This window comes from Coptis chinensis, chromosome 3 (assembly GCF_015680905.1).
Source record: "Coptis chinensis isolate HL-2020 chromosome 3, ASM1568090v1, whole genome shotgun sequence".
In the NCBI taxonomy this organism is placed as follows: Eukaryota; Viridiplantae; Streptophyta; class Magnoliopsida; order Ranunculales; family Ranunculaceae; genus Coptis; species Coptis chinensis.
The window spans coordinates 396,401-408,573 of NC_141458.1; the positions used below are offsets into that span (position 1 = coordinate 396,401).

Consider the following 12,173-nt stretch of genomic DNA (forward strand, 5'->3'; position numbering starts at 1 on the left):
GGAGTTTCTCAATCAAACATCCAAAGAACAAAGGATTGGGTAAATTAATACCCTCGGTTTTCAAATCATTAATCAAACATGAAAATCATGGATTTGAGATGTTACATCTCTATCCTCTCTCATATGGAACTTAAGAAAATTCCCAATAGCATATTTCGAAAGTACCAAAGATCCTCTATTATGTATTTTTGTTCAAACTCTCCCATATATCATGTGCATTCTTATTTGAACAATAAATATCAAATATCTCATGGACAAGGTACTCAAAATAGCATGACGACATACCTTATTCCCATTGAGCCAAAAGCGACTTGATTTCTTTCGAAATCATTAGAACCTCCATGGGTCTTTGTATCATGAGATACTTTGCATAGTTGAAAGTACATCTAGGGCTGTGGAACACCCTTTCTCTCCATCTCTTGAAGTGTGAACCGTTGAAGGATTCAATCTTTGACACATTAGGTAAGTCATGCGAGCATTGATAGAATAGGTGCGGCATCTCTCATAGACGAAGTTACTTCCATGACTCGCAATTAGTTTCTTTGATCGGGCGTGGTGTCAGGTGTAGACATCTTGTTCTTTCCTTAAGATTGTTGTAGCGGATAAAAGAAAACAATAGAAGACAAGAAGGACGAATAACGGTAATAACCAAGGCGCGGATTAGGTCGTCCTTAAGGAAAGATTTTCGCCCCTTCCAATGGTGCGAAAAAGGCAGCGATGGCGTCTTCCTCACGAGGATTCAATGGTTAACAGCCAGCCTAACTTTGCACTAGAATAGACTACCCTCTAGAACAGCAATATAACTCTCTCTGGCGGCTGACAGGAAGAAGAGAAGAGAATAGGTTGAAGCAATAAAAACTTATCTGTTTCGTGTAGGTAATAGAAGGGTGTAGCACGACTTCAACAACTTCTGTTTCGCTGGTTCTATAGTGGCAGCATGCACGACTTCTGTCTCAGTCGATATCGAGGCAGCAGCAGCACACGAGTTCTATCTCTCTGTGTCCTCTCTCTCTCTCTGTATATGATTAATCCCCTCTAATGAACATAGCTGTGTTTATATAGAGGCATGACTGAATCATAGATGGAGAAGGACACCTCTTTAATTCGGTTACACAAAACCTAATCAAAGTAGAACTTTAGCTTAGCCGAAACTTGCTGCAAAAGCAAAAAAACAAGTTTAGGCAATTGATGATCCACTACCCACTAGTCAAACAGCCCAAGCCCACGTCACGACTCGGCTCGGTGCGGGCGGGCGCGTGTGTGGCTTTGGGTGAGTCCTCCCTCCTAACACAAAAGCCTTTGTACCCTAAGGGCACGCCCTTATGTTAGAGGTTCACCTCAAATACCTCACTTGCTAGTGGTGGCTCATCAATGTGGGACTAAACAACACACAAGTATTTGAAATACGCATGAAGATTCCAACAGTTTTAACCTATCCTAAGAATCCATCTGAAGATTGCATTGCGGTATCTCTTTCCAAGAAGATAGCAATTGCTAGACCAGGAGACAAAACATGGACAACAATACAAAACATCCCCTTTGTTATGGACGTTATATACTTCAAGCAGCAATTGTATGGAATTTGTGCTAATAGGAAGTTATACATTTTTGATATCAAGAGTGATCCTCCAAAGGCAAGTGAAGTGAATGTGTCCTATTCATTAATTCTTCGTGGATGTGTTTTTGGAGGTGTAACTCGCTACTTGGTAGAATGCTCAGGGGAGTTGCTACAAGTTATTCAACATGAATCTCCAAAAGAGGTAGGAGGAATAAAAAAGTTATGCACTATTTCATTTGATGTTTTCAAACTTGATTTTGCTAATAATAAATGGCGTCCCGTGAAAAGTTTAGGACAACATGCTTTGTTCTTGGGTATTAATACTTCAGTTTCTGTATTGGCTTCGGTCGAGACAATATTCAAGAGGAATTGCATCTATTTTGTTGAAGACCATCGTATGCAGTATTATGGAAGAAATCTCGACATTGAAATTTCTTTTGACATTGTAGTTTTTAATTTGGAAGACAAAAAAGTTCGAACTTTTTCCACCAACACTACCTCTGATTCTCCCTTTTCACCTCCTGTTTGGATTATTTCAAAACTCAATGGTTGATCGTCAGCATTTTTGGAGCATTGGACCTTTGTGTCGAAGTGGATTGTACTAGTTACTGCATTTAGTTAATAAACTTTCGGTTCTGCTTAGCTTGTTTAGTTTAGTTTGTGCCGACATATTTTCTTTGTGTACGATGAAGTACGTTCTAAGTAATGTCATGAAGCAGAGCGTGGTATTACAATTAAGTCTACTGGTATTTCTCTCTACTATGAGGTGTCTGATGAATCTCTCAGTGCTTTCAAGGGTCCAAGAGTTGGTAATGAATATCTCATTAACCTTATTGATTCTCCTGGGCATGCTGACTTTTCGGCTGAGGTAACTGCTGCCCTCCGTATCACTGATGGTGCTCTTGTTGTAGTTGATTGTATTGAGGGTGTTAGAGTTCAAACTGAAACCGTCCTCCGACAAGCTCTTGAAGAAAGGATTAGGCCTGTATTGACAGTAAACAAGATGGATCGTTGCTTTCTTGAGCTTCAGGTTGATGGAGAGGAGGCATATCAGAAATTCCAGAGGGTCATAGAGAATGCCAATGTTATTATGGCCACTTATGTAGATCCTCTCCTCAGTGATGTCATGGTGTATCCAGAAAAAGGAACTGTTGCGTTCTCTGCTGGTCTGCATGGTTGGGCGTTTACCCTCACCAACTTTGCAAAGATGTATGCGTCCAAGTTTGGTGTTGACGAATCAAAGATGATGGAAAGGCTCTGGGGCGAGAATTTTTTTGACCCAGCTACCAAGAAGTGGACTGGCAAGAACACTGGTTCTCCTACCTGCAAGAGAGGGTTCGTTCAGTTCTGCTACGAACCGATCAAGCAGATTATTAATACCTGTATGAATGACCAGAAGGACAAGCTGTGGCCCATGTTGAAGAAGCTTGGTGTAACCATGAAGCCAGAGGAGAAGGAGTTACTCGGCAAGGCTTTGATGAAGCGTGTTATGCAGACCTGGCTCCCTGCTGGTCCTGCTTTATTGGAAATGATGATACATCACCTCCCCTCGCCTTCAAAGGCCCAGAGGTACCGTGTTGAAAATTTGTACGAGGGCCCTCTTGATGACAAGTATGCTGAAGCAATCAGGAACTGTGATCCTGAAGGACCACTTATGCTCTACGTGTCGAAGATGATTCCTGCATCTGACAAGGGCAGGTTCTTTGCGTTTGGGCGTGTGTTTGCTGGAAAGGTCTCAACTGGTTCGAAAGTGAGGATTATGGGTCCTAACTACGTCCCTGGCCAGAAGGAGGACTTGTACACAAAGAGTGTCCAGAGAACTGTTATTTGGATGGGGAAGAAGCAGGAATCAGTTGAGGATGTGCCTTGCGGTAATACAGTAGCACTGCTTGGATTGGATCAGTTCATTACTAAGAATGCTACATTGACAAATGAGAAGGAAGTTGAGGCGCGTCCAATCCGTGCTATGAAGTTTTCCGTTTCACCTGTTGTTCGTGTTGCTGTGCAATGCAAGGTTGCCTCAGACCTGCCGAAGCTTGTTGAAGGTCTTAAACGTCTAGCCAAGTCAGACCCTATGGTTGTGTGTACACAGGAAGAGTCCGGAGAGCTCGTTATAGCTGGTGCTGGAGAGCTTCATCTTGAGATTTGTTTGAAAGACTTGGCTGACGATTTCATGGGTGGGGCCGAAATCATTAAATCTGACCCCATAGTTTCCTTCCGTGAGACTGTGCTTGAGAAGTCTGATCACATTGTGATGAGCAAGTCCCCAAATAAGCACAACCGTTTGTATATGGTTGCCCGCCCGTTGGGGGATGATCTTACTGCGGCTATTGATGATGGACGTATTGGTCCTGGGGATGATCCTAAGGTTCGCTCAGAGATATTGTCTGAAGAGTTTGGCTGGGACGAGGGTCTTGGAAAGAAGATATGGTGTTTTGGTCCTGAGACCACCGGTCCTAATATGGTCGTTGACATGTGTAAGGGAGTTCAGTACTTGAATGAAATTAAGGACTCGGTTGTGGCTGGTTTCCAGTGGGCTTCAAAGGAAGGTGCATTAGCTGAGGAGAACATGAAGGGCATCTGTTTCGAGGTTTGTGGGGTTGGGCTCCATGCTGATGCCATTCACAGAGGCGGGAGTCAGATCCTTCTAACTGCAAGGAGAGTCATCTATGCTTCACAGATTACTGGGAATCCAAGGCTTGTGGAGCCTATTTACTTGGTCGAGATCCAGGCCCCAAAGCAGGCACTTGCGTGCATTTATCGTGTTTTGAATCAGAGACGCGGGTGTCTCATAGATGAGGTGCAGATTCAAGGTACTCCATTATATAAAATCCAAGCGCACTTGCCAGTCATTGAGTCATTTGGGTTCTCCAGTCAACTCAGTGCTGAAACATCCGGACAGGCCTTTGCTGAGTGTGTGTTCGATCACTGGGACATGTTGACCTCAGATCCTTTGAGAGAGAGATTCTATTTTAATAGAATAATGATTCCCGTTTTAATTAGATACGGTTTGATTTTTGCTTAATTTTCAATAGGGGATGAATTTTCATTTTAATAGGAGAAAGATTCCATATTTAATTAAAAATGTTAGAATTTGTTTTAATAGGATAATAATTCTCATTATAATAGAAGAAAAATTATCGTTTTTCAAATATAAGATAAATTCTCATTTTAATAGGAAATGACGTGAAATTTTAATAGAGCTCGAAAAATAACCTTGTGGGAGCTTTAATATTAAGATATAAATATATTAAGTTTGAGTCTCAAATAATAACATTGATTGTAAAAGTTGGCTTTGAGAACAGTCTACATAAGTAAGACGAACCCAAATACAAGAATGAGAATAATTGGATACAGTTGGTTGATAATCACATTTGATGTGTGGCTAGCTTGGCAAGGACCCCTATAGCTGGGGAGTTTATGTAGGTGGTTGGTTCAGTCATGGAAGATTCCATTCGTGAATCATGGAAATTATCGTAACGATCTGGTCCGCCTAGTATGGCTCCTGTTAGCTCATTTACGTTGGGTTGATTTTTGTTACCCCAATTAACAAAACTCATGCCACAGTTCACCACTTCGTCAGCACTCAGTACAGGTACAGAGGCCCCTCTATGGTGCGCTTGTTTTGGTGAATTAGTCCCGAAACCAACCATGTATGATCTTCCTTGGGGATTGTTTCCTAGTAGATAATCCATCTGCAATTAACAACCGAAAAGATTGAATTACATCAAGTCTCCATTTAGACCATAACAATAGTAATTCGTATCGATATCGATATGAAGAAAAAGAAACCTGCTGCTTAGCGAACTGCATGAGGTGGTTTGAGTCGAATTGCTGGGAACCACATGTGACTTTTTGATTGTGTTTGGCAAGCAAATCGCTGTAGGCGCTAAACAGGAAAGCCGCACTTGTAACGTACTGTGTGTTGGCTCCATTTCTAAGGTTAATTAGACCACCTGAAACAAATTTACAACACTGATCTCTGAGAATCCACAATGCAAGTAGCCCCTTTCCTGTGTTACTTATAAGTTACTATGTGTTTGATCTCATTTATATTTTTTGGGCAAGGCACGAGAATTCGATAGCATGGATCATATGGTGTTGGTGCATGTAATTCATACTTTAATGAGATGACTAATGGAACAAAAATAAACCTGGAGAAATGAAAACTTGACGGTGAGGACTCTGTGGAAGCACTGCACAAACAAAATATTCTGCTTGATTCTTGAAATTCTCCAGCGAATGTCTTCCTTCAAAATAAATCTGCAAAGCAGAAATTGTTTTCACTTTTTAATCCATCGATTGTGTAATTTTATATTACTAAGTTTGATATTAAAGAAGATAAATGAACATTTTACACTAGATAGAAGAACTTGAGCGCCAGCATATTTCAGATCCCAACTATACTCGGCAACATTTGCACTTATAGACTCTTCCTCGATGTATTTCATGTACATGGGCTTCTTAGATGCCATGTGTAGCCACGTTGCTGCCCACAATAGCTCATCCTGCATTCGACGCCTTTAAGTTAATTAGCCCAGCTTAAAATTTATAGTGCAGGCCACATTAGCAAGAGGTACTGGTATTTGGAAATAGAGCGAGAGAGATAGATCCATCTTACGTTATATCCAGAGTTAGAACAATATTGGGGGCATTCTACGTCAGACGTTGCTTTACGTGTCTTGGCAAAAACAAAGAGCTGTAGAATGTGTAATGTAATTAGCCAATTAAATCGAAAAAAATATCAAATGACTAAAGATTATAACGTGCACTAATTCCATACTCGTTTGGCTCTGTTGAGCATACGATGAGCATAAGGGCGATCTATGTCTTTAAATACAAGCGCAGAAGCAGCCAATGCAGCTGAAGTCTCTGCAGCAATCTCTGTTCCTGGTTGATTTTGATCAATCTTCATTACTGTTCTTAGTGTGTTCATGTTTTCAGGCCTCATCCAACATTGGTGGTCTAATTCTGCGTCTCCAACCTTTGTAAACAAATAAAGAAAGCACGCTAGAATTAATGCTACTATATAATTCCTACAACAAATCTCATTTCATGATCACCAGATCACTATGATTTATGAAGAATTACTCCAGAAATATACTGGAATTTCTGTCACAGGTTAAAAAAAACAAAAAATAGGATTTGAAGCTCATTTGGAGTAAACAGAATGCTCAATTAGAACATCAAACATAAAATTTCTGTGAAAGAATTCTCGTATGCAGTTTTTTAACAACAAGATAAAGAGTACGTATTCAGTTTTCACCTGCACATATAATAGATCGCGCTTTGTACTACATTTGAGAAGATAATCGACTCCCCACCGAATGGCGGCATGCACATTCCCCAACTCCCCTGTTGCTTTTAAATCATCACAGTAAGCGTGTGCAGCCCAAGCTAGCGTTGTAACTGTGAAAGCCATTGGTAATCCATATTTCACATTGTCTCCTGCATCATAATATCCACCAACAAGATCCACCTGAAGTAAACCATGAATACACTTTAGTAAATGAGAGCCATTTGAATCCATCTTTGGTCTTCCAAGTTAACAAGATTATACATCGTCTGTTTTTTATATATGTTTTTTTCTATTATTATCTACAATCGATTGATGGTATGGTTGCCCATGAGCTAAAGTTCAATGTGGATATATGTACATATATATATATAAAGAGTTTTTCTACGTAAACAAACAGTTTTGAACAAACTCTAGAGAACAAACCGACGTGCATGGCAAGCATCATGTGCCCCTTACTTCTCAAACCAACACTCCTCGTATTGTATATACTCACCCTTTCAGCTTGACATGGAGCAGGAGGTATAAATGCATCAAAATATGTTGTTGTATATATATGCTTCGTTGTTGAGGAAAGAGAATACTCACATTGGCAAGTTTACCATCATCAAGGCCAGAGTCACCTCTCCAAGAAACCCTATTGTTAGGAGGAAGATTTCCAGACCTTTGTGCTTCCAGGAATATAATTGATTTTGTTAGTGCGTCTTTATAATTAATATGTCCATTAACGATGACACTGAAGGAAGCGAACCACCATAACGTAAGAATGGCTGTCACAGCCTTCACAGAAAAACCCATGAACCTTATATCATAAAAACCCAGGAATCACAGAAAATAATGAAACGAAATGAGTCTATAGAGCAACAGAAGAGAGGAGTTATCAATTTGTTACTCTTTCTATACAAAGAGTAATTGTGATTCAAAGCTTAATTAGCATCTCAAAAGAGCAACAGTTTACAACATTTGATTATTGATGGTTGGAGACAAATGTGGGACAGAATTAGTAGAGTACTCGAATTAGTTTATATTTGTGTGGTTAATTGCAGCCTTGGTTGGTTTTGAATTTATGGTCCCCTGACTAACGAATTAACTAATTTATACTTAATTTAGACACTTTTGAGTACTGAGATTGACTAATGATAGACCGAATGAAATAACAATTTTTATTTAAACACAACAATGATCATCATCTATATTTAGCGGCATAGAACCTAATTTGATCATTATCTATATTTGGCGGCATAGAATGTATCTAGATTCTAGACTGCATAATCTATTAATATGGTGAATTATTGTGAACCTTTACGCCTTGCATCATGACCAAAACATATGGCCTGAACCTTAGAGCATCATCAACACGTTTTTAAATTTCGTTGTGACACATCAGCCATTTAGATCAATCCAAATGCTTAAATTAACTTCACGTACCAACGCAAAAATAGAGAAATTGTGGTTTCTATTTATGGACGGCAAAACTTGTCCCGTCTAGACAAAAAAATATATTTAAACTTGTCGCCTTTCTTAAATTATATTTAAACTCCTTGTGACACATCATCAATTGTTTAGACGGGACAATTTGTCCCGTGCCACTCATTTCTATTTTTCTTACAAGTTTGGTTTGGATTTTGACAATTGTTATAATACATTTCGTGTTTTGGCAGCGCGTTGGGGGCTGAAATTGTCAAATTCATTTCCATCTGTCACATTAGAAATGAGAATTGGCAACGCGTTGATGATGCTCTTACAAGTTCATACCTGAAAAAGATAAACTGGAACTGCATATAACAAAGCAATGGAACAAAAAACCAAGATCAGAGAATAGCCTACGTTAAAAATTACATATGTGCAGTGTAATATAGCACTCAATTAACAGCTAGCAGCTGTAAACTAAAACAAAACAGCATAGTGATAATTCTATAAGGATACCCAACAACAAATGGACCGAACTACCACTTAAGTAACTATAATTAGAATTAAGGGCCACCCAAACTGCAAAAAAAAAACCCTGAAAATATAAAAACACCCACCACAATTTAAAATTTTTCTCTAAAAATCTAACTAGTTATTTTTCCTCACAAAAATAAAATACAATAATAAATAAATAAAAACAATACTCATTCAATCATTTAAGGATGTGATTAACAACTGTTCGAATAATAACTTAAGTAACATAATTTGAATTTTGTGGGGAGCACTCCATTTTCCTTTTTGTTCCTAAAAAAAAAATAAAAAGGTGAATAAAAAGCTTCTTATTGTTTAAAATTATAACAGTTTGGAGATCAGTTGAGCTCTCTATCTGGTTAAGTAATAAAATCTTCAACTATTTAACAACCAAATTGCGTGTAGATATTCAAAGACACTTCCACTACTTTTAACTTTTAAGGTCTCAATTTACATAAGAACTTCAATTCTTGGGTTTTCGTATTTTATTTTATTTACTTTTAATTTTTAAGGTCTCGTGTTTTATTTTATATTGTGTTTACAACGCATTACGATTGAATGACGAGAGGTTGTTGTGTTTTTAAGAAAGAAAATTAACATGTTTCATATATATATAAACCTTCAAACTATTTTCATTTATTCATGATGTATTTTTCTTTTAAAAAAAATAATAATAAAAATAAAAAACATTGTCTTTCAATTCTTTCTCTTTATATCTTAAAAATCTCACAAGTATATTGTTAAGAACCCACAACTCTTGTGTGACATGGGTATGTCCAGACTTGGCCTAATAATATTATGGGGCTAAATTTAAAGTCTAAGTCCTTATCTTATCGGTTCGGATTCAATCGAACTTCGGGCTTGTCCCGGCCCATTGAGTGCCCTAATTACACATTACAAATTAATGAAAATAGTTTGTGAGATTTTTAAGATATAAAGAGAACGAAATTGAAAGACTTTTTTTTTTTAAGATTGAAAAACATATATAACATGTTTGGGTAGAGTTTGAAGGTTTTGTTTTGTTTTTTTTAAATAATAACACATTAGGATTGAATGATAAGAGTTTGTGGTTAGTTTTTAAGGAATAAAAAGTGCGTGTTTGGGTAGAATTGAAATTGTTTTTTTTTGTTTTGTTTTTATTTTATTTTATTGTTATAATTATTATTTGGATTTGGTTTTGGTTTTCACTAGACGTTGCCAATTCTCAAAACAGAACCCACGCCCAACGAGAAACTTGTCCCAAGTTGGATACTCCTTTGTCCATAGTTTGCACCGCTCCGAAATATAGTGCATTCTCTGATCACCTGAGAGTAAGAGGGGATGCTCCAATAGAATACTCAAAAGATTCAGTTCATAGTAATACTCATTGAGTAAGTCAAAGTCTGCAATTTTGGCTGCCAAATAAGAGGTAGTGGTTTTTTTCAACGTTGTGTTAATATGTTTATATTTCTTGTTGTCTAACTTATTTGTTGCAGGTGGCTTTGCTGGTCTGAAATATGACATATTTGGTATCGATGCACTAATAGAAGAGGTACCTATCAATACCTATGGAGTTAATAGCACGCCCGTTGAGCTTCTAAATTTAAACTTTCTTCGTTACTGCAGTCTCAATGAGTATTACTTATTTTGACCCTTTTTGAATTCCCCTGCTCTAAAATGCAAAATTTATATATATATATATATATATATATATATATATATACACAATCCATAAGGCAGTTAGTTCCTCCATCGAGACACCTTAACTTCCCATGACTAATACAATATTTTTAATTATAATACTTAAGACAGGTAGTTCCTCCACTGAGGCGCCTTAGCTTCCAATTCAATAATAATAAGGTATTAAGTTCCTCCACTAAGGCACCTTAGTTTCAAACCGTACTAAATCAACTGCATCTAATAATAAAATAACAAAACTAAAACTTACTATATACTTACACTAGTGTAAGCCTAATCACAGAGTGGGTCACACCTACATAAATAATCAATTCAACCTACCATTCTGCAAACCATTGTGAATGCAACATAATCCACAATAAATCATTTATTATAGAATTAACGTACACTTTGATATATCATCACAATTACTGTTTAGAGTTTCTTCAAGTGTCTCTATAATCATGTTGTCTCTATGTCTTACCTAGTTTTTCTGGCTATCACAATCGCTCTCCAACGCCGAACATGTACATCCACATGTCTCCCCTCACATAATGCACCACTCCATGTGTAGTTATCCTAAGTGGGATATCGCATATCAGGTAACCCTCATACGAGCGTCATTATGTGGGTACTGTCACTATTCGACATAAAATATCACGCGTCTTGTTCTAATTTTGCGAACGAAATAATCAAGCCACACTATTCGGCTACGCCAGAAGGGCCATTCAGATTCACTGAAACGCCAGAAGGGCCAATCAAATCACATACACCCTTCACAAGGGCCAAATCACAAGAGTTGTAGTAACTAGGTTCTAGGATTTTCGTTACGTAATTTATTCAGGTGTCATACATTTATATCTCATAACCATTTCACTTTATCACGGGCATGCCAAATACATTATTGCACTAAGCCACAATATTTAGAAATATCTACATGCATCTCATAACAACTTTCATTCTTTCACGTGTCAAATAAATTATTGTACTAAACCACAATCCCTTGGGAAATATTCACAAATATTATACTACCTCATAGTAGCATCTCACATATATAATGATGGAGTGTTTACATTTATTTTTCAAATATATTGCATTTAATAGATATCCTAACATATGATATCATTTAGCAGAACAACAATTTCAACATACCACATAACGTCACAATTGCTCCAAACGTACCGCATAACATTTTTATAGCGTTTTAGGAATATTATGTCTCCTAAAATTTCAATCTCGTCACGTGTAAAAAATTGCACAATATCAACGTCAAATCTTTCTTAGATAATGACAACCAAATTTATACATGCTTCCACAACATTTTCCCATTTGATTAGTCCATAAAATTTAATATATAAAAATATAACACAATAAACAGTCATCAGTCAACGATCAAAGGTCAACAGTCCTAAACCGATGTTTCTCCAAACAGGTCCTAACCCAAACCCATGTTTAAAATAGTTCAACCCATTGTCCTAATCCAATTAAACAAGACAAAGCCCCAAAAACCAAGGCCCGGAACCAAAGCCCAAAAGTCTAAACACTTAAAGAGCCAATTGGAACCATTTTAAGTCATATGGACCCAACCCAAACAAAAATATAACTGGCCCAAACAAAAGAAATGAAACTGGCCCAAAACACTAATTGGTTTTGGCCCAACACAAAACTGAAAATTTCAGCCCAAAGCCCAACCAAGCTAACAGGTCGCCACCTCTCTTCTTC

General features: G+C 37.6%; 1 protein-coding gene and 1 pseudogene across 1 annotated transcript; one reads left to right on the forward strand and one right to left on the reverse strand.

The window, feature by feature from the left end:
* The first annotated feature begins 1,409 nt into the window (after positions 1-1,409).
* Positions 1,410-4,583, forward strand: LOC147506989 (elongation factor 2 pseudogene; annotated as a pseudogene).
* A 202-nt stretch (positions 4,584-4,785) lies between these two features.
* GH9A4 (glycosyl hydrolase 9A4) lies at positions 4,786-7,766 on the reverse strand. The gene is made up of 8 exons (XM_086599010.1): positions 7,443-7,766; positions 6,825-7,037; positions 6,342-6,542; positions 6,180-6,257; positions 5,917-6,066; positions 5,713-5,821; positions 5,351-5,514; positions 4,786-5,253 (listed from the first exon to the last, which is right to left on the reverse strand). Exons 1-8 carry the CDS (start codon positions 7,650-7,652, stop codon positions 4,927-4,929), a joined length of 1,452 nt encoding a protein of 483 aa, XP_086455136.1. The 5' UTR covers positions 7,653-7,766; the 3' UTR covers positions 4,786-4,926.
* Positions 7,767-12,173: the final 4,407 nt, after the last annotated feature.